Raw genomic sequence first — 24,572 nt, 5'->3', positions numbered from 1 at the left:
TACAAATTTACTTACTATACACGATTACCACCATTGGAGCGCTTTTGTTGCCTCCAAAATGAAAATATTGACAATAATTAATTGCGCAGCGAAAAAAAATGAAGTACGGATTGTGTCTATAACAGAAGCTAAATGAATCATTTTATGTTAAGTTATCTAGCGTAGCGTTTTAATGAAAGCATTTTGTAAGACACAAGTTTTGCTTTCTTTGTATCATGTATAACTTCCGCATTCATTCCACTGAACTATCTTTTCAACGGTGTTTCATGTGGCTTTTTAAAGATTGCGTGAAAAGGCTTAGAATATGCATACAGGTCACTCACTGGAAACTGCACTTCCTGGTTATGCTTAGTGTCTCTAATCGTCACCAGCTGAAATGGACGGGCAGGACTTTTATAAAGGTAAGTCAACGCCATAACTAACATTTCAAAGGTGATCGTGTCAAAACATGCAGTCCATAATCACAGGTATTTATACTCATACCCGAATATTATATATACAATGCACAGTCAAACATGATTTAAAAGACACCCTATAGAAATAGAACCTTTCAATAAAGACCCATCAACCATTCCCTTTACTATTTACCAATATATCAAGGAAACCTGTCAGAAAACATATTTGCTATGCTCCTTAATGTAGTATATTTTCTTTATGATTATCGTGGCTTTAAATTACTATAACTTAAACATAATTGCTTTGAAGGATTTTAATGTTAAATTTGCCTTAATTCATAATCCATATCCAGATTTTTCAAAAAGACCGATTCGACATCAGATTTTCATTTGCGACTACGAATGGGAAATATTTCTGAAAAAAAAAGAAAAGAAAAATCCCTTTCAGTGATTTATTGAATAAAAGAAAACGTAACTTTTCGTAGTTAATAATAAAAGTCTTTGATCGTTAAAAAAAGTAATACACCTTTCCACAGAGTATAGCTCCATTGTAAACAAAACGAAGTTACTATAAATAAAGCCAACTGCGCAGTTTGATTCCTACTCATACAAGACAATGATGCAATTCAGAACATAATTACACTGCTCGAAAGGCCTAATTAACTCAAGGTTTTGTTACTGATATGAATATGGTTAATTAATTTAAACTTTGTTTTATTCTTGATAATAAAAGGGAAAATAGTCTTAAAGAACAAAATGCCTGTTGATATAAATAGATCGCTTCTCTACCTTTGGATAATTGATTGTCGTGTTTACGATGAATCGGTCCATGTTTGTGTTAAACGACACCCATTGCCAAGACGAATACGACACTCAATGTATATAACAAGGTAATGATGATAAAATTACTATTATTACCACATTATCATTATATAACTTATGATTTGTATTTAAAAGTGGACATCATGGGTGGTGTTGTATTTTTTAACTAATTTTATATCCAGTCATTGTGTCTAAATCGTTTTTTTACGAGAATGAAAGTAAGAACACTGATTATGAAGTAAGCCTAGATCGGTATTTTATCTCTGCATATTATTGCCGCCAGCCTTCGTGAACAAATTTTTGACACATTTTCCAGGGCAATAATTTGTTGAATTGTATGGGTCTAATGATGCCTATGTAACAAGACAACCAACCACTTAAGTAATCGCAATAATCCGTATCTTTCAGGGTCCGTAAATCAACAAAAGAAAATTAGGGTACATATATTATAAAAAGTTATCAGCTTTCCCCTAATTACACACCCAAAAAGTCCCGAGTTCAAAAGAAATTAATGATTAAAAACTTGATATCCAGAGTGTTTGAATATGCATTTTCAATGCGTAGACGATCACGTGACTTTCCAGACCAAACGAAATGGCGTGCCCAGTCAAAAGTGTGTCGTTCATGTTAGCAGGAACTTCTACGGAAGAACTTGTTACTTATCATGAACAAGTGAATGTTTTGTTATGTGATGAAGTTAAAGAGTTCCCCAGAACAATATATATACATTATCGTCGTGTACACAATACTTCCATTCGGTCATTTTGAGTGTTTACAATACGGCGATCGGTTGACTATGCTTTGACTAATTTCCGGGGGCCACCGGAGGAATTTTTGTGGGAACGGTATATTAAATACATGTTGCGATACAATACATCGTACTAGACTAGATAATAAATTGTACAAAAATGTACCAAATATATAAATAATGGTATTGATAAATAATGAAATAGACAAGACATATCGTACTATATAGAGACGAAAATGGTTATCTTCATGTACAATGTAAATCTCTGGTGATACTTTTTAAAATAAATATCTCAAACGATATTTGACTTGCCTTGGATAACCATTTGTTTTATAAAGGTCCAAATGAAATATAATAATAAATCAAGTATAATAAGCTCGGAGAGCAAACTTGACATAATGTGCATTTTTGTTCAATGTCATGTGTATACATGTATACATATCTATTAGTTAAAAATCGCCATGTACCGCCATAAACGAGTATAAAACTTAACACATGTATATATATTTCTGATATTTATGTTGGAAAAGCTCCATGTTCGTTAAAAACATGATGATAAATTTCTGGTGAAACTATAAACATTTGGTTATATGATTTCAAGGATTACAGAAAATTAAAAAAAAAAAAAACAGATAAAAGAAAGAATGGAGTTGAGGTTGAAATAAGGCGGTTTAATGTGTGTTAAAAGTTCTGAATGTCTAACATGCAATTATGTATATATTTTCTGTGTAGATAACGAAGGCAGCTCCCTTGGTTAAATTTGTGATGTACATGTACATTATAGCTTGCCAATGAACCATATAGCTACCATATAATATGATGTCCAGCCGTGAATTTGCCTCTGAATCAAATGAATCAGAAACATGTATAATGAAAGACCTAGGTGTTTCTTCTACAATCATAGTCATGCACAAATAGCACATTCATTAACATTGTATAGTGTACATGTACACATATTATGCATTGAATTTTAAGTCAATAAAATGACTTGAGTTCAAAATAGCATCCAGTAGTAAATAAGCTGACCATATAATGTAGTTCTCATGTCATCAGAGTAATTGCAGTAAAAAATCATTTTTAGTATGTATATAGTCTACCCTGGTGGAAAATCTAACTTAATAGATGTATTTTGTTAGTTTATTTTTATATATTCAAGCAATCCTAATTCCTTTAGTGTGGTCTTGCTCCAAACACTAAGTGAAGTTGCTATAAGAGCTTGTACATGTAGACCTTGATTGACCTGGACTAATTAGAAGCTATTGTCAGTCTGTTCATTTCTAAATCAATCAAAACTTTACAACTTAAAATAGTCAATAATGAATAATGCAATTCAACAACATGCATCACAGGCTATTGTCTCTACAGATATATGGAGATTCTTATATATATGCAATTTGTGTATTACACAACAACAAGATTTTTTTTTATTACACATGGGGATATCTGTATATCTATAGAGCCAAAATCTTGAGATTTGACACTGACTCTTGACCCAAATAACCTTTGATCTAGCTCCAGTCTTGTTTGCTATTTTTTTTCTGTAGTTGAACATTTCTAAAATGAACACTACATAATTAAACAACTCAGACAAATGACATATGTTATTTTATTTGGTTTATTGTTCATAAATTTTTCAAAAGTTATACATACTAGGTATGTAAACATGCAATAGTCATTATTATTCCTTTTTTTTCATTCGTGTGAAGAAGAAATAAATGATTTCAAAATATCCTGGTGATAATAGTAAAGAATTATGCTAGGTTTGTACTTCAAGTCTGAAACTGTCCTTCTTTCTTGAAAATCATTTCTTTCTGCAGGTTCATAATGGGTACATTACAAACAGACATTTTTTTACTGTCAGTTTTGATCTAAAGAGATACATGTAGTTGTTTTTTCCCTTTTATTTTTGGGCGAGCTGCCATCACATCTTGCACTTGTGTCATCTGGTTGAAGGTCCCATACATTCTATAAAGAAAATATGGAGTAAATGTCAGTTATGTACAGAGATAAATACTGTATACATGCATGTACATAATCTTTCAGTGAAAGCCTACCTGTAAAACTAACCACATGTAGTTCCAATTGTTTTCTGTCAAACACAAGTTTATAACAATTACACATCTTTTGAACACAAGTTTATCAAAATCAAACCTCACTAGATAGTAAGTTAGTCATTTCTTGAATTACAGGGGTCTAGGCATTTTCATGTGAGGAATAATGGTACTAATTAATGCCAGAATTTATGTAGCCTAAATGTATTGGACATAATATATAATACATATTGTAAAAAGTCATTCACTATTCTTTACTTACACCACTTTGACTTATGATGTATTGGTGTGAATTTTATATAATTAAGACCAGCAGATATGATAACGAGTACGTGGCTAAGTAACTATAAGTCTAAAAAAAACAATCTTACACGGGCACTGATGAAGTAAGTTTGAAAGCGGCTTCTTTAATACAGTAATATCCATAGCATACAGTAAAAGGATATAAGTAAGTTTGAAAGCGGCTTCTTTAATACAGTAATATCCATAGCATACAGTAAAAGGATATATTTCACTGCATATGCATAAAATTATAAATACACAAATAGATATCGGAATAGATATCACACTCCTGACGTTGTAATAGTAGCTACGTATACATGTATATCGTACATGTATAACACTGCAGAATGCGATCATCTTTTAAGGAAACGCGTATAATACGACTCTATGTATGCTTCTGTTGTAATCCAAGATTAAATCTGTTATATGTTCCCCTATTTATCAACACTTTTCCTGATTTCTAATCTCTATTTTACTATGTTATCAATTCCAAAAAGTGACCAAACACTTATATAATATAACTGTTACCCCTTCGGGGCCCCACTCACCTTATAGAGACGAAGATAAGTCAGTTTATGTAGTTTTGGGTAGATCATTCACAAATCATAGTTGTTGTCATAGCTCGAATTCGTTTCCATATAATATTCTCAGCAATTCACACCACCATTTTTAAGTTTAAATAATCTCCGTATTCACTTCGAATCCGCAGTTGATTCTAAGCCGGTAAGCTTTCACTGCAAAGCTCGCTCCATTGCGGTAAACAACTTTTATTTCCGGACATGCGCAAAGTAGCATTTCTAAGCTTTGGGGGCGTTAACTTTTGACTTTCTGTCGGACCGCGCATAAGTCTAAAATAAAATTTTGTACATTTATAACTTTGGACCTCTTAACTTTCTAGACTTGTAATTAGGGGAAAGTTCATAACTTTTTAGGGCTATTACACCATATCTTGTCATTGTTTTGTTTTACGGACCCTGAAAGATACGGATTATGCGGCTTTAAGTAATCGCAACGACGTATGAATACAAACCCAGTACAGCAAAGGACTACTTCTAGTTCACGCTTCGGTAACGCGCTGCGTTGAATATGTCTGTATCCAACTGAGGTCATGCCACCTTTGACGCAATCAACTGTACAATCTCTTTATGACAGCTTTTATTTGAGTTACAATTAATGTTTCACTCTGATCAGCAAACATAGACAAAAATATTATCATAGGGTTTAAGTGTATTGTCTATCAACTCACGTTTTTATCCAAAACCAATAGAAACATTGGTTTTTTTACACACGAAAGGTTATCAAATAAATCGATCAAGTTATAGAATGATTTTAGATACATTATCAATAAATATAGCAAATTATACAAAAAGGATTAAGATAATTTAACTAAGCATTTCCATCAATTATACCATATTTAAAAAAGGCAATAAAAACAACACAAAAAACAACAAAAAACAACGATATTGCAAATTTAAGTTACAAGACAATGTTTTTGTGATAATATGTGTTAACTACATGTATAAGCCAGGACACTATACAACGTCATACATAAATGTACATGTATGTCTTAATTTTACTTCCGGGTTGATAAACATTGGTCGTGGGTACATATCATATGGATTTGAGTAGGAAAACAAATGTTTAAAAAGGTGCTAGGTCGCATAATCGCTGAAATTGTTTATTTGTTTTGGAAGCAGCAGAATATGGAAAATGCTAAGTCGCTATCCTTTGTTATTAAATGACAAATAATTACGAAGAAATATACATCATCGTGACTTGTTAATCAATACTAATTCAGCGGTAAAATTGCGCTCCTATATCAGTAAATTGTCATTTGCACATTAAAACAGAGTTCATGTCTAGGCACCGCGCAAGTAGAATTCTGCTGATTCATTGAGAAAATTCATCTTCGAACCAAGAATTGGGAATGTTTGTTATGAATATGATATTCAGAAAAAAACTGTACTGTTAGACATAGTTAATCAAGTAAACATCTGGTGTTTATATTAACCATCCTTGTCACGTTCCAGCCTAGATAGTTCTATTCATCAGATGATGTACGTTTTGCGTTATTTTACATTGATTTGGTCGAAATTATGTCTAAAAAAATAAAAGATGCGTCGCCTGTTTATCTCATCAAATATTTCGGCTTTATTCAAGCGTGGTATCATCTATCTTCCCATGGGTATTTTTCAATTACATATATTATATGACATTTACGGCCAAATGTTGTTGGTGAATCTAAACCCGGAAGATGCATGTCATTAACAAAACAACTAGAATCGAGTATCGTGTTGTATGTGTCAGGCAGAAAACATCACACTACATTAGCAAATATGATAACATAAGATAACGATGAAATCCGATCATTTTAACCAGCATTGCTTTATATCATATATCAGCCCAAGCGATACGCTTTAAAACATTTACCAGCAGCGTTACATACTGATTTGCATTCATAACAAAAGGTTTGGTTTATCAGACAATAGCCTACACTGGGAGACAGGTTTAGAATGCGACCGAAAGTTTATTACGCGGTAGTTCATCAGCAGTGAACATTAAACCATCATATTTTAATTACTGATAAACACTAACAGATTACATGTAAAACGAAAGTGCACTGTTATACACATTATTTGGATTGCTATACATGTATATCACTTGTTTGAAACAGCTTCTTATTTCTTGTAAAGGGTTTCTAATTTGTAAAATGTTACACGACTTTTTATCTTAACATTCTTTTATCAAATAGCAACGGCATCATATGTTGAAAATAATTCAACCTATTGGTTTAAGTTTATAGATAAAAATATCTGTAAACAGTTTGGATAAAGTGATTATTTTTTGTCTGGAAATTATATCATTTTTCATTTTACTTTCGGTTACGCAATATCCATTTATATCCTTTAAATATTCTTAATTACTCCCTCTTCACAGTGTCCAGTTTTAAGATACATGTACTTTTATATTGATTTTAGACAATAGCTTAAGTTTTCTTTGTATAAATAAAGAAAACGAATTTGTATTATCATCATCGATATAGCGGATTACACTCCAAGAGATAGTACAAAATAAAGATGACTAAATTATGGTTTATACCTATATCTAAACACAGGCGCCTACATATTATGATAAAAAGTCACCGTAAAAAGTGTAACGGAATAGGTCTACAGGTTAACTAATTATATAGCCAGCCGTATGAACTCTCAACCCCGTATGCAAATTGGTTTTTGGACACCAACTCGCAGTAATTTAGGAAATCAACTGAACTTGACGGTGTTTTCTCGGATTACTCCGTGTGGGTGAAAGCGTTAGGAATGAGTGATGCATGACACACATGGGATGTACTTTCGACGAATTGATGATATCGAAAAATATATTCATTTTATTTTAATCAAATCGTTACTATAAGTTTTAATGGTGCGCTGACATACATCGGTTTACCTATATATCAAATGAAATACTAAAACAAAGTGGTCTACTTAATATATTATCAATGGTGCACTGACACGCAATTGTCTATATGTATGCTTATTTTCTAAACTAAAATACAGTGAGTTACTTGACATGTATATTTTATGGTGCTTCGACTCCCATTTGGGCTACCTATATATTTAATGGCGCTCCGATACACATTTTGGGCTACCAGTATATTTAATGGTGCGCTGCCGCACATACGGCTACCTGAATATTCAATGTTAAATGTGTAGGTACATGTAGAACAATGCAGTTTACTCCCCAGTACATGTTAAAAATGTCAAACAATGCTTTAGGGATGAACAATAAAATGTATTTAGATAACAAAATTATGATATATCCGTACACTATTTTACGTCAGTCAGATAACATCGATCAGCTGGGAATAGAGAAATGTTACTTTAAAAGTTATGCCTGGCTAAATGTATTGAATGATAACATAAACTGTATGTATTCTTAATGTTACTTTAGAAATCAATGACGTGCACGTTTATGACCACTGCTTGCAGTATATTTCAATTCTTACTGAAGTAAGACTCAATGAAACTACTTAAAACATCCTGTTCCATTTGCTCATGAACTTTGGTATCTTTTAACACCGTCTTCGCACAAGACAATATTCTTACTTTTGCTTCAGAAGGCGTAGCTTCCTAACTAGTCTAGGCCTACTAGGCAATGTATCTGTAGGCCTATATCTAAATAGTGTTGTTTCAAAAAAGTGAAAAGATTGCAGATTTCTACCATTTAAATTTTTAAGAAAATTTTTATGGACTCTCATTTTGTAGTTTTCACATTAGTTGTTCACGTTGTCAGCAAAGAAGGAGTCCTGTGAGACATCCTTATGCTTACATTTTTTGTGGAACGGGGGTTGGTTGTATGCCTAATTAATCAGGCATAATTTACACATTTTAAGGTTTAGTTATGATATGATTAGGTTTATTGGATCAATTTCTGGCATTTTATCGTTTAATGGGCCATATCTATTATTTGATAATAGATAACATTGCGTTATCGAAGACGAATAACATGTCCCATGTCCCTGTGTGACGTGTGTAAAAACTAAGAGCGTCTATGTACCAAGCAAGTGATGAAGGCGAAACGACGATAAGAAAAGTTATATGGAATTCAATGAATATTGATTTACCTTTAATCAGTTGTTTAACTTGTACCAAGGCTAAAGGGTACATAAACAGCTTATGCCGGTCCCATCACGTTACGGTGACTCTCCTCTTTGAATCGAAGCGGGATACAACCGTATCACACAGTCTAGACGCTCTCCTTCCGCTACTTTGGTGAACGATCTTTAAAAAATGTTCTAAATCTATTTTAAATTATTGTTTTTGTTTTTCATCTTGATTACACGGATAAGTTAATTATTTCTAAATATATGTATGACAAATTGCAATATTTGTACTTTTTATATTAATCAGTTGTATTCAAATCATGAACTACTTTCTTATGTTTCACGTTGTAGACTTGCACGAGGCTAGAGACTCGCAAAACTTTTATCTCGGTTTATATCAATATATATTTTGCATCTCTTGTAAACAGATCCCGAGGTGGATTACCTTGGACGGACGTCAAGAAAAAAGAACAGGGGATCACATATACCTGTCCTTAACAAACGAAACATGGAGAGAGATTCCTGGTCTGGAGGTCCCTATGATAACTATGCCCTCAATGACGATTATTCAGTGGGAACTGCAGACTGGAACTTGATGGCAAACAGTTCCAAACGACATTGGTCTAAAGCTCACTGGACTGAGGTATATACCTAATAGGAGTTACAGTGGAGTAGGAAGATGAAACGTAATGAGGGGGGGGGGGGGGCAAAGGTCCTCAATATTTCCCTCGCGCGCTCCGCACACACTGGAGATACTTTATATACTTTTTCATATATCATTACATATAATCCTTGCAAACATCTATAAACAGTGGCATCGCTAACAGGAAATTAATGAATACGCAAATGAGCGTGCGAGTTTGGGGGGTCCGGGGTATCCCCTGGGAAAATATTACGATTTACAATGAAAAGATGAGTTTTACGATGTATTTTGATGATTGTCGAAGGCGCGTGATTTTGGTGTATGGGGGATCCAGGTTTCTCCTCCGGGAACAAAATGTACGATTTAGAATGACAGAGATGAGTTTACGATGCATTTTGTTGAATTTGCGAGCGACGAAGGCGCGAGATTTTGGTGTTTATGGGGTTCGGGGGTATCCCCCAGGTATCCCCCAGGGAAAAATCACGATTTAAAATGGCTAAGATGAGTTTTACGATGTATTTTGACGAATTTGCCAGCGTCGATGGCGCAACCACATTGCTCAATATTAGAGGTAGCTCATATCCTACTGACATACGTCTGTAAGGTTCTGTAACATGGACCAAAACGTTGATAATGGACTTGTAGAGATGTTGAGTTGTTGCTATAAGAGGAAGATGCTTTTGTTTTAACAATAACTTGGTTTGACTAGTTTAACATCATATTACACGTAACAGCCGGAGGTAATTAAGGACGAGTCAGTCTAAGATGTTGAAAGAAAGGCAGAATACCAGGAATGGAACTACTTTTTTATTAGTGGTCGGTACCCGGCAACTTTCCATATAGGATCCGAACTAGCAACCCATATGTTGATGGCTTGTAGTAACATATCGGAACATATAATATATTAAACACTCAGCACATAATATTTCTAATAAACAAAAATAATTTATTATTTATAACACAATCCGCCTGATCTCCAGTGATTTCGCCCGTGTAATATTTTTACATATGTCAGTGGTGAAATATGACCTGGAGCGATTTTCATCGACTGAAAATTCATTGTGACGTCAGACAGAAACAATACAATGACTTCATAAAAATGACGTGACGTCAGGATTACGAGGACGACAGGACAAATTGGAGGTCTCTGCTGGATTTTCGAAATACATTTTGACGTTAGGTTCTTTGTTATATAGAAATTTGTAGATTTGTGATCAAAAGTATCTTAAATTGAGATTTTATGAAACTCGTCTCGATGTTTTAATTTTTGCTCGCCAAGGCTCGCAAAAATAAAAACGTCTTAGACTCGTTTCAAAAAATCTCACATGAAACGAACACTCATGTAAGATCCTATATTTACATAAACATGTTCCAGGACTATCGGCGACCTAGCAATGTGTCGGACGATGACAGTTATGCTAGACAGAAACATGGAAGATACCACAACCCAAGGCGTTCACGCGGCGACTATCCATCGGACAGGCGGAAAAGAAACCCCAATATCCTGCTGTTTGTTATGACTGTATTCATATTGGCGGCAACAATAACCATACCTTTGGTGATAATTTTCCTATTTAGACAAGGTAACGTGATATTTAACATTTTTGCTTTTGTCTTGCAAATCCTTTCACAAGCGAAGGATCTATAATAAAATCAAATCTTACAAATAGTTTATTTATATACGTTAACTGTATTATCAGCCTACAGGGTTTTGTTTAAAGGCACAAAAGGCATGTTACTTTACATTTGTTCTATATATAACATGTTTACCATAACTATCAAAACAGTCATTATTATAGAATATGTCGAAAACAGAAACTAGTCTAAGAATTTAATCGCTATGTAAAGTGACAATAATAAATAAATATCGTTTGCTATTTTTATTTTTTTTGTATATATATGGATTTGACTTAATAATTAATGAGGAAGTGTATAATAATTAAAACGGGCATGTAACTAGCAACAGTTTATTTAACAGTACTCTGAGATTATTGATCCAGTTGGTCCTTTGGATATATAGATAATAACAAAAGAATATATTTTTTCAGGCAGCAAAACAACACAAGGTAAGCTACGCTATCAACTATAACACTTATAAGTCTAGCACGGGTATAAACTATATGAAATTACCACATGTTAACGATAACTTGATCATTCGAACTAAAGATAAGATCCATGGTAAGGGAGAAAACTCTCAAACTGAAACTCATCCCGCGGTCTTCAAAATCAACTTAAGTGATAACTGATTGTATTTCTCTGAAGAGGGTAAATCTTTTTTACAATTTTGAATAATTTAATATTTTTTAACTAGATATTATAACTACAGAACATATATAACCATTGTGCCATATGATATCAAATATATATTAATAAATAATTGTTATTTATTTTGAGATTTAAGATTGTGATATCCTGGAGTTTTATAATAAGAGGAAAACATGAATCTATAAAATAATGGGAGACAACTTCACAATTATTGCATCCTGATTGATTTCAAATTAAAGATTATAATGATGTTCAGAATGTTCTATCTTGATAAATGTTTTTTATTTTCTTAGTTATTTATTACATGTGCTAAACAATATAATTATATCAATCATATATTGTGTTCAAAGTTTTTATTCATAGAATGGATTTACCTCCGACGAATGTTGGGTTTCCATGTACAGAAAAAGTTTTAATGGAAAAAATAGAATATAAATCGAGAAAAAAATATAAAACAAAATAAAATTGCAATCTCTTCAAAAACTTTGACAGAAAATGTATCAATATAACAATACTGAGCTGATATTATTTTGTAACATTGTGGTATGGATATAATCAACAGGTACAGTAAATATGGAGATGAGACTGGCCGAACCATTTCAGCCTGGCATGGAAGATTCTTCATCACCCGTTTTTAAGTCGACCGCAGATGAACTATGCTCTCGGGTATCTTTTTTATTTAATTTTTATCTAGATTTTGTATCTGATTGTAAAACACTAATATCTACAAATCATGCTGGTCACTGTAAGCCATTAAATGCCGATTGGGATTACAGTCGAGGCTACTCAGTTTCGCAAATAAACTTCATGGATTTAAAAACTGAATGGAATTTTCTATCAATATACTAAATAAATAAAATAGATATTAATTAGCGGAGGTAAACTTTCTCCAACCACCTTGGATCGCGATATCCGTGAGACTACGTTGGATCACAGTACTGTTCATTGTTTTAGGTGACACAAGCAATGCGTTCAGGTGGCAGTTTCTCTGTGGATACGGACATTACGTGCAATGTAGATTCCCTCAGGTAAGTGTTTGATGTAATCATATATGAGGAGGGGGTATATAATATTGCTTTACGGAAACGATTATTATTTCGAAATATTGATTAAATTAGTTTTCTTTCATACATAAATGCATTCCACACGGGTTAGTCTCTTGTTATCCAGATCATTCAGTACACGGAACGGCTTGAGCGAATCGACTTTTTACAACTTTACATGCGGAACTCCTTCAAATAATTCGGTCATGTTAATAGCCTCAGTTGTAGCATTCATTTCAACATAATGGATTAAACCAGCTAGATTTAACACTCGGCCTCCGATCGCCGAATAAAATATTGCGTTCAGCTTTTTTTATGATATTTGATTCCTTCGTCTTCTTGTATTTTCTCTAGTAAATCGGTCTCATTTGACCGTGTTTGTTGGTATGTGTCTTCATACAGGACTGTTTAAAAAACTAACAATCTACACGGTTAGTGTAAATTCCTTGAAACATATGTTATAACGCTGTGATAGACTTATTAACTATGGATTTAACTTTGTAATTTATTTATGTTTTGTAGAAACGGCAGCATCATTGTTGTATTTGTGTTTACCGTATCTGGCACATTCGCCATACCGGACAATGAGCAATATGTACAGGCTATATTGTCGTATATAGGCGCCGACATGGCTCTAGGGTCATTTACAGTGATTGACGGATCTGTAGTTGTTATATCGGCTTCCTATACAAGTCAGGGAGCTGAAACTCTTGTTACATCACCAACTACCGAACAACCAACGACAGCTGAACAAACAACAACTACTGAACAACCAACGACAACTGAGCAAACAACGACAACAACAACCACCACCACAGAACAAACAACTACCGAACAACCAACGACAACTACCGAACAACCAACGACAACGACCATACCGCCTCATCCTGGTAAATACATAGAGGATCTTACATAAAGTGACTTTGTGATATGAAATTTATCAAACGAGTTCAATAATTTGATATGCCACGAGCCTTTAGACGAGTGACATATCAAATTATTTAACGAGTCATTAGTGTAAGATTCAATTTATCACATAACTTTTAATAATAGAAACATAAGTAAAACTTTAAATAAGCAGTAGAAATCCGGCTCGGACGTGATGTTTCCGTCTACTGAGACAATCATGCGACGTCATATATAGATTATGACGTCAAAACTACAGGTGACGTCACAATAGTGTTATTACACATGTGTTTTAACATATTTAAGACATGGCCGTATGACATGGCTGGATGGGCTAGTTATGTGATATATTTGTTTCTATAAGGTTACAACAGCTTAGTCAATGAATGTGGAGGTCGATAGTCACTTCAAGTAGAGCGAAACATAATTGTAAACATGGGATAGAAAACAAAATATGTATTGAAAGAAAGAATATTGTTTTGATCATGACTGTTAACGTCACTGTACACAAATTAATACTGTACGTTTAGGTTTTTCTTACATTTATATGTTTATTCTTGCCAGGTATTTATTTGAATCCACCCCATGTTACAACAGTTGAAGCTTCGGAACATGCTTTCAATCTTTCAGTAAATATACGCACCGTTAAGATAAAACCAAAGCATCAAAATATAGCATGTATGCACTTTTTTTCAAAACATGGAAGGAAAAAAAACTGAAAAAGAGAAATACACGTGGATTGCTATCAAATTGGGTTCAATGAATGTAACACAAATAAAACTATAATAAATATGAAATTTTACAACATTATCAATAATTGATAACAATAACAAGTAATTTCTTTAATATCGCAAAAGTTCGAAAATGATCCCCTACAAAGTATCGTTTCAAAAAGGAAAAAAATGCATATTAAAAGTGATCAGGTAATCTGGTTATCATTATTAAAAATATTAAAGATGCTCCACAGCTTGCGAATGGTGTTTTTCTCTTTATTAAAAACGGGAGCAGACGAATTTTACTGTAATGTAAAATTATAAAAATAATCAATTGTTAGAAAAAAATCCATAGCACTATGGCCTATATAGAATGAGGTACTGTCCCAAAAGCAAAACAAATTATTTCATATTAATTTTTGTGTTAGTTAGCCACACATACATACACGATTAAACAGTACAAATCATGGATATCATGTCTGCTCTGTCGGCGGTGGAGAATCTATGGCACATCTATAAACAGTGATTTTTATATTGTTTGGCACATTTTTGCCAAACAATAAGCAGTGCGACATTATACTGAAGTTTAAGTAGAAGAAAGTACAGAAGACATGACATATCCAAATGATAGCCACTGATCCATTGATGTAATATATAGATGTAGCCCGAATAAGTACATTCAAACCTAGTTATATCCAAAACTTCGGTAATCAATCGAGTTAAATATAAACCACATTGGTCAAAACCCACAATACATATTTCGTACACTAATTTCAAATATACAAAATGAAGAATATATAATAATAAAACAATTATCGACGACAACATGCGCTTTTACTTTTACAGGAATACAACTTGTAAGCTCGCTCTCATCTCTAAATGGTGAACTTGTAATAGATTGCTCCATGCAAAATGTGCCAAACAACTGGGATGAGATCAAAGTTGCCTCCGTCAATGCCAGTATCGGAGTTGTAGCTATGGGCTATGAAAATGGAACAACACAAACTGACGGAAATGCCTATCAAACAACGTTTGAAACTGGTGATAGTAACATATCGATAAGTCTTGTCTTCCCCAACACAACAAAACATTGTTTCGTCAGAAGTAACTACACGTGCGAACTCTATACACAAGGACATATTTTTGTGGAAACAATGGCATATATTTCAATTCCAGGTATGTTGAATCAGTATTTATCCATTTTTGATATTCATTAAGAATACAAGTTTATAATTGAAACACATGAATTGTTAAATGCATTTTACATCCGAGAGTCATGTGCAGTATTCTTTCTTTTCTAATAAGCGATTATATATCTTTGTAATTCGAGTTTCATTTTTTGTTGTAACTGTGTTAATTAACAAAGTCAACCAATCCATCGTTTCATACTGATCTAGTTGAAGATGCAGCAGAAAATCTTAGAGTTGATGGAGTGACGGTAGTGAACGAGGGCGACACCTACACACTGAACTGTTCCGGGGATCTGGCACCGACATCTACTTCTCTCGACCTGTACACGCGACCACCAAACATGACGTCATTTGTAGCGTCATCCGTCGATTTCGTAGTCGTCACTGGCAATCCAACTGACTCCTGCTACATCCCAACTACGAAGAGTTACAGTTTGGTTGCTAACAGGACGGATAATGGTACAGAAGTGAAGTGTGAGGCATTTACCATCTCCTCTGGGTCTCGGACGATTTCTGATTCACGATTGATTCTTGTCGACGTAGCTGGTGAGTACCAAATATTACATTAAATTGAAAGAACTTAATCAGTAAATAGTTGTTTGAAAGTCAAATTGATCCACAAGAGTGAGTTAACTCTTCAAGTTTGCAAATGATATGAGCTTCAGCTTCCTTTTGTCACTTTCAAATATACCTCAAAATCGTATGCTACCGGGAGGGGCGCGTGACGGATTGTGTTACCGTGATAAATCCAACATCCACGGCCGTTTGTGCTTGAAGCACACTCGGATACGATATCTTTTGCACATTAACAAAGTTTAAAAACTGATACTTAGCAAACAAAACAAAAAAAAAAAAAAAAAAAAAAAAACGTTAGTGTCATTGATTGACATTTCGACCATTCAAAAGTCCGGATACTCTACGAGAAAAAAATTAAAATGTTCCAACAACCAATCTTCAACCTTAGCCTCTGGAAGGAAAGGGACATAACTCCATACCGTTGCGTAGGACAATATACATGGTTCTAAGTATAAGAAGGTATTGTCATCGTTTGGATTGGTGTAAACTTGGCATTATAGCAATTTCAATTCCCTTAAATTATTTGTGGGAAGAAAAAGTCAACATTTTGATAGAAAGAAACATGAATTAAACGATAAGAAAGAGAAAATGTTATAAATAAGATCTATTGCATTTTTGTAATCATGTAATTTACATTATTTTCAGAAATAAACCTCGTCAGCTCACTTTTACCTATCAGTGGTGAACTCAATATTGAATGCAATATTAGGAGAGCACCTAGAGCTTGGGATGAGATCAAAGTGATGTCAACTGACTCCAATATCGGAGTTGTAGCTATGGGCTATGGAAATGGAACCACAAAAACTGACGGGAACGCCTATCAAACGACATTTGAAACTGGTGTTAGTAACATATCGATAAGTCTTGTCTTCCCCAACACAACAAAACATTGTTTCGTCAGAAGTAACTACACGTGCGAACTCTATACACAAGGAAAGATTGTTGTGGAAACAATGGCATATATTTCAATACCAGGTATGTTGAATCAGTATTAATCCATTTTTTGTTATTCATGAAGAATACAAGTTTAAAATTGAAACACTTGAATTGTTAAATGCATTTTACATCCGAGTGTCATGTGCAGAATTCTATCTTTTCTAATAATATATGTTCGAGTTTCATTTTTGTTGTTTGTAACTGTGTTAATTAACAAAGTAGGCTAATTCATCGTTTCATACTGATCTAGTTGAAGATGCAGCAGAAAATCTAAGAGTTGATGGAGTGACGGTAGTGAACGAAGGCGACACCTACACACTGAACTGTTCCGGGGACCTGGCACCGACATCTACTTCTCTCGACCTGTACACGCGACCACCAAACATGACGTCATTTGTAGCGTCATCCGTCGATTTCGTAGTCGTCACTGGAAATCCAACTGACTCATGCTACCTCCCAACTACGAAGAGTTACAGTTTGGTTGCTAACAGGACGGATAATGGTACTGAAGTGAAGTGTGAGGCATTTACCATCTCCTCTGGGTCTCGGACGATTTCTGATTCACGATTGATTCTTGTCGACGTAGCTGGTGAGTACCAAAAATTACATTAAATTGAAAGAACTTAATCAGTAAATAGTTGTTTGAAAGTCAAATTGATCCACAAAAGTGAGTTAACTCTTCAAGTTTGCAAATGATATGAGCTTCAGCTTCCTTTTGTCACTTTCAAATATACCTCAAAATCGTATGCTACCGGGAGGGTCGAGTGACGGATTGTGTTACCGTGATAAATCCAACATCCACGGCCGTTTGTGCTTGAAGCACACTCGGATACGATATCTTTTGCACATTAACAAAGTTTAAAAACTGATACTTAGCAAACAAAAAAAAAACCAAAAAAAAAACGTTAGTGTCATTGATTGACATTTCGACCATTCAAAAGTCCGGATACTCTACGAGAAAAAATTTAAAATGTTCCAACAACCAATCTTCAACCTTAGCCTCTGGAGGGAAAGGGACATAACTCCATACCGTTGCGTAGGACAATATACATGGTTCTAAGTATAAGAAGGTATTGTCATCGTTTGGTTTGGTGCAAATTTGGCATTATAGCAATTTCAATTCCCTTAAATTATTTGTGGGAAGAAAAAGTCAACATTTTGATAGAAAGAAACATGAATTAAACGATAAGAAAGAGAAAATGTTATAAATAAGATCTATTGCATTTTTGTAATCATGTAATTTACATTATTTTCAGAAATAAACCTCGTCAGCTCACTTTTACCTATCAGTGGTGAACTCAATATTGAATGCAATATTAGGAGAGCACCTAGAGCTTGGGATGAGATCAAAGTGATGTCAACTGACTCCAATATCGGAGTTGTAGCTATGGGCTATGGAAATGGAACCACAAAAACTGACGGGAACGCCTATCAAACGACATTTGAAACTGGTGTTAGTAACATATCGATAAGTCTTGTCTTCCCCAACACAACAAAACATTGTTTCGTCAGAAGTAACTACACGTGCGAACTCTATACACAAGGAAAGATTGTTGTGGAAACAATGGCATATATTTCAATACCAGGTATGTTGAATCAGTATTAATCCATTTTTTTTGTTATTCATGAAGAATACAAGTTTAAAATTGAAACACTTGAATTGTTAAATGCATTTTACATCCGAGTGTCATGTGCAGAATTCTATCTTTTCTAATAATATATGTTCGAGTTTCATTTTTGTTGTAACTGTGTTAATTAACAAAGTAGGCTAATTCATCGTTTCATACTGATCTAGTTGAAGATGCAGCAGAAAATCTAAGAGTTGATGGAGTGACGGTAGTGAACGAAGGCGACACCTACACACTGAACTGTTCCGGGGACCTGGCACCGACATCTACTTCTCTCGACCTGTACACGCGACCACCAAACATGACGTCATTTGTAGCGTCATCCGTCGATTTCGTAGTCGTCACTGGCAATCCAACTGACTCCTGCTACATCCCAACTACGAAGAGTTACAGTTTGGTTGCTAACAGGACGGATAATGGTACAGAAGTGAAGTGTGAGGCATTTACCATCTCCTCTGGGTCTCGGACGATTTCTGATTCACGATTGATTCTTGTCGACGTAGCTGGTGAGTACCAAAAATTACATTAAATTGAAAGAACTTAATCAGTAAATAGTTGTTTGAAAGTCAAATTGATCCACAAAAGTGAGTTAACTCTTCAAGTTTGCAAATGATATGAGCTTCAGCTTCCTTTTGTCACTTTCAAATATACCTCAAAATCGTATGCTACCGGGAGGGTCGCGTGACGGATTGTGTTACCGTGATAAATCCAACATCCACGGCCGTTTGTGCTTGAAGCACACTCGGATACGATATCTTTTGCACATTAACAAAGTTTAAAAACTGATACTTAGCAAACAAAAACAAAAAAAACGTTAGTGTCATTGATTGACATTTCGACCATTCAAAAGTCCGGATACTCTACGAGAAAAAATTTAAAATGTTCCAACAACCAATCTTCAACCTTAGCCTCTGGAGGGAAAGGGACATAACTCCATACCGTTGCGTAGGACAATATACATGGTTCTAAGTATAAGAAGGTATTGTCATCGTTTGGTTTGGTGTAAATTTGGCATTATAGCAATTTCAATTCCCTTAAATTATTTGTGGGAAGAAAAAGTCAACATTTTGATAAAAAGAAACATGAATTAAACGATAAGAAAGAGAAAATGTTATAAATAAGATCTATTGCATTTTTGTAATCATGTCATTTACATTATTTTCAGAAATAAACCTCGTCAGCTCACTTTTACCTATCAGTGGTGAACTCAATATTGAATGCAATATTAGGAGAGCACCTAGAGCTTGGGATGAGATCAAAGTGATGTCAACTGACTCCAATATCGGAGTTGTAGCTATGGGCTATGGAAATGGAACCACAAAAACTGACGGGAACGCCTATCAAACGACATTTGAAACTGGTGTTAGTAACATATCGATAAGTCTTGTCTTCCCCAACACAACAAAACATTGTTTCGTCAGAAGTAACTACACGTGCGAACTCTATACACAAGGAAAGATTGTTGTGGAAACAATGGCATATATTTCAATACCAGGTATGTTGAATCAGTATTAATCCATTTTTTTGTTATTCATGAAGAATACAAGTTTAAAATTGAAACACTTGAATTGTTAAATGCATTTTACATCCGAGTGTCATGTGCAGAATTCTATCTTTTCTAATAATATATGTTCGAGTTTCATTTTTGTTGTAACTGTGTTAATTAACAAAGTAGGCTAATTCATCGTTTCATACTGATCTAGTTGAAGATGCAGCAGAAAATCTAAGAGTTGATGGAGTGACGGTAGTGAACGAAGGCGACACCTACACACTGAACTGTTCCGGGGACCTGGCACCGACATCTACTTCTCTCGACCTGTACACGCGACCACCAAACATGACGTCATTTGTAGCGTCATCCGTCGATTTCGTAGTCGTCACTGGAAATCCAACTGACTCATGCTACCTCCCAACTACGAAGAGTTACAGTTTGGTTGCTAACAGGACGGATAATGGTACAGAAGTGAAGTGTGAGGCATTTACCATCTCCTCTGGGTCTCGGACGATTTCTGATTCACGATTGATTCTTGTCGACGTAGCTGGTGAGTACCAAAAATTACATTAAATTGAAAGAACTTAATCAGTAAATAGTTGTTTGAAAGTCAAATTGATCCACAAAAGTGAGTTAACTCTTCAAGTTTGCAAATGATATGAGCTTCAGCTTCCTTTTGTCACTTTCAAATATACCTCAAAATCGTATGCTACCGGGAGGGTCGAGTGACGGATTGTGTTACCGTGATAAATCCAACATCCACGGCCGTTTGTGCTTGAAGCACACTCGGATACGATATCTTTTGCACATTAACAAAGTTTAAAAACTGATACTTAGCAAACAAAAAAAAAAAAAAAAACGTTAGTGTCATTGATTGACATTTCGACCATTCAAAAGTCCGGATACTCTACGAGAAAAAAATTTAAAATGTTCCAACAACCAATCTTCAACCTTAGCCTCTGGAGGAAAGGGACATAACTCCATACCGTTGCGTAGGACAATATACATGGTTCTAAGTATAAGAAGGTATTGTCATCGTTTGGTTTGGTGCAAATTTGGCATTATAGCAATTTCAATTCCCTTAAATTATTTGTGGGAAGAAAAAGTCAACATTTTGATAGAAAAAAAACATGAATTAAACGATAAGAAAGAGAAAATGTTATAAATAAGATCTATTGCATTTTTGTAATCATGTAATTTACATTATTTTCAGAAATAAACCTCGTCAGCTCACTTTTACCTATCAGTGGTGAACTCAATATTGAATGCAATATTAGAAAAGCACCTAGAGCTTGGGATGAGATCATAGTGATGTCAACTGACTCCAATATCGGAGTTGTAGCTATGGGCTATGGAATTGGAATAACACACACCGACGGAAACGCCTATCAAACGACATTTGAAACTGGTGATAGTAACATATCGATAAGTCTTGTCTTCCCCAACAAACAAAACATTGTTTCGTCAGAAGTAACTACACGTGCGAACTCTATACACAAGGAAAGATTGTTGTGGAAACAATGGCATATATTTCAATACCAGGTATGTTGAATCAGTATTAATCCATTTTTTGTTATTCATGAAGAATACAAGTTTAAAATTGAAACACTTGAATTGTTAAATGCATTTTACATCCGAGTGTCATGTGCAGAATTCTATCTTTTCTAATAATATATGTTCGAGTTTCATTTTTGTTGTAACTGTGTTAATTAACAAAGTAGGCTAATTCATCGTTTCATACTGATCTAGTTGAAGATGCAGCAGAAAATCTAAGAGTTGATGGAGTGACGGTAGTGAACGAAGGCGACACCTACACACTGAACTGTTCCGGGGACCTGGCACCGACATCTACTTCTCTCGACCTGTACACGCGACCACCAAACATGACGTCATTTGTAGCGTCATCCGTCGATTTCGTAGTCGTCACTGGAAATCCAACTGACTCATGCTACCTCCCAACTACGAAGAGTTACAGTTTGGTTGCTAACAGGACGGATAATGGTACAGAAGTGAAGTGTGAGGCATTTACCATCTCCTCTGGGTCTCGGACGATTTCTGATTCACGATTGATTCTTGTCGACGTAGCTGGTGAGTACCAAAAATTACATTAAATTGAAAGAACTTAATCAGTAAATAGTTGTTTGAAAGTCAAATTGATCCACAAAAGTGAGTTAACTCTTCAAGTTTGCAAATGATATGAGCTTCAGCTTCCTTTTGTCACTTTCAAATATACCTCAAAATCGTATGCTACCGGGAGGGTCGCGTGACGGATTGTGTTACCGTGATAAATCCAACATCCACGGCCGTTTGTGCTTGAAGCACACTCGGATACGATATCTTTTGCACATTAACAAAGTTTAAAAACTGATACTTAGCAAACAAAAAAAAAAAAAAAAAAAAAAAAACGTTAGTGTCATTGATTGACATTTCGACCATTCAAAAGTCCGGATACTCTACGAGAAAAAATTTAAAATGTTCCAACAACCAATCTTCAACCTTAGCCTCTGGAGGGAAAGGGACATAACTCCATACCGTTGCGTAGGACAATATACATGGTTCTAAGTATAAGAAGGTATTGTCATCGTTTGGTTTGGTGCAAATTTGGCATTATAGCAATTTCAATTCCCTTAAATTATTTGTGGGAAGAAAAAGTCAACATTTTGATAGAAAGAAACATGAATTAAACGATAAGAAAGAGAAAATGTTATAAATAAGATCTATTGCATTTTTGTAATCATGTAATTTACATTATTTTCAGAAATAAACCTCGTCAGCTCACTGTTACCTATCACTAGTGAACTCAATATTGAATGCAATATTAGAAGAGCACCTAGAGCTTGGGATGAGATCAAAGTGATGTCCACTGACTCCAAAATCGGAGTTGTAGCTGTGGGCTATGGAAATGGAACAACACAAACCGACGGAAACGCCTATCAAACGAAGTTTGAAGCTGGTGATAGTAACATATCGATAAGTCTAGTCTTCCCTAACACAACAAAACATTGCTTCGTCAGAAGTAACTACACGTGCCAACTCTATAAACAAGGAGATATTTTTGTGGAAACATTGGCATATGTTTCAATCCCAGGTATGTTGAATCAGTATTAATCCATTTTTTGTTATTCATGAAGAATACAAGTTTAAAATTGAAACACTTGAATTGTTAAATGCATTTTACATCCGAGTGTCATGTGCAGAATTCTATCTTTTCTAATAATATATGTTCGAGTTTCATTTTTGTTGTAACTGTGTTAATTAACAAAGTAGGCTAATTCATCGTTTCATACTGATCTAGTTGAAGATGCAGCAGAAAATCTAAGAGTTGATGGAGTGACGGTAGTGAACGAAGGCGACACCTACACACTGAACTGTTCCGGGGACCTGGCACCGACATCTACTTCTCTCGACCTGTACACGCGACCACCAAACATGACGTCATTTGTAGCGTCATCCGTCGATTTCGTAGTCGTCACTGGAAATCCAACTGACTCTGCTACCTCCCAACTACGAAGAGTTACAGTTTGGTTGCTAACAGGACGGATAATGGTACAGAAGTGAAGTGTGAGGCATTTACCATCTCCTCTGGGTCTCGGACGATTTCTGATTCACGATTGATTCTTGTCGACGTAGCTGGTGAGTACCAAAAATTACATTAAATTGAAAGAACTTAATCAGTAAATAGTTGTTTGAAAGTCAAATTGATCCACAAAAGTGAGTTAACTCTTCAAGTTTGCAAATGATATGAGCTTCAGCTTCCTTTTGTCACTTTCAAATATACCTCAAAATCGTATGCTACCGGGAGGGTCGAGTGACGGATTGTGTTACCGTGATAAATCCAACATCCACGGCCGTTTGTGCTTGAAGCACACTCGGATACGATATCTTTTGCACATTAACAAAGTTTAAAAAACTGATACTTAGCAAACAAAAAAAAAAAAAAAAAAACGTTAGTGTCATTGATTGACATTTCGACCATTCAAAAGTCCGGATACTCTACGAGAAAAAATTTAAATGTTCCAACAACCAATCTTCAACCTTAGCCTCTGGAAGGAAAGGGACATAACTCCATACCGTTGCGTAGGACAATATACATGGTTCTAAGTATAAGAAGGTATTGTCATCGTTTGGTTTGGTGCAAATTTGGCATTATAGCAATTTCAATTCCCTTAAATTATTTGTGGGAAGAAAAAGTCAACATTTTGATAGAAAGAAAACATGAATTAAACGATAAGAAAGAGAAAATGTTATAAATAAGATCTATTGCATTTTTGTAATCATGTAA

General features: G+C 34.7%; 2 protein-coding genes across 2 annotated transcripts in view; both read left to right on the top strand.

Annotated features, from left to right (window-relative positions):
* The first annotated feature begins 266 nt into the window (after positions 1–266).
* Positions 267–22,214, top strand: LOC138307508 (uncharacterized). Its single transcript, XM_069248295.1, has 17 exons — positions 267–401; positions 9,327–9,541; positions 10,917–11,124; positions 11,590–11,607; positions 12,369–12,472; positions 12,761–12,834; positions 13,372–13,739; positions 15,315–15,644; positions 15,866–16,204; positions 16,880–17,209; positions 17,421–17,759; positions 18,427–18,756; positions 18,966–19,304; positions 19,964–20,293; positions 20,502–20,840; positions 21,504–21,832; positions 22,040–22,214. The coding sequence occupies exons 1-17, from the start codon at positions 377–379 to the stop codon at positions 22,061–22,063; spliced, it is 4,041 nt and encodes a 1,346-aa protein (XP_069104396.1). The 5' UTR covers positions 267–376; the 3' UTR covers positions 22,064–22,214.
* LOC138307096 (uncharacterized) overlaps positions 22,174–24,572 on the top strand; it is a 41,583-nt gene continuing 39,184 nt past the window's right edge. The window contains 3 exon segments of the mRNA XM_069247726.1: positions 22,174–22,378; positions 23,049–23,378; positions 23,783–23,923. Coding sequence (XP_069103827.1) covers positions 22,174–22,378; positions 23,049–23,378; positions 23,783–23,923 — 676 coding nt within the window.

Source organism: Argopecten irradians, chromosome 14 (assembly GCF_041381155.1).
Source record: "Argopecten irradians isolate NY chromosome 14, Ai_NY, whole genome shotgun sequence".
Taxonomy (NCBI): domain Eukaryota; kingdom Metazoa; phylum Mollusca; class Bivalvia; order Pectinida; family Pectinidae; genus Argopecten; species Argopecten irradians.
This window is presented reverse-complemented; position numbering and strand designations above follow the sequence as displayed.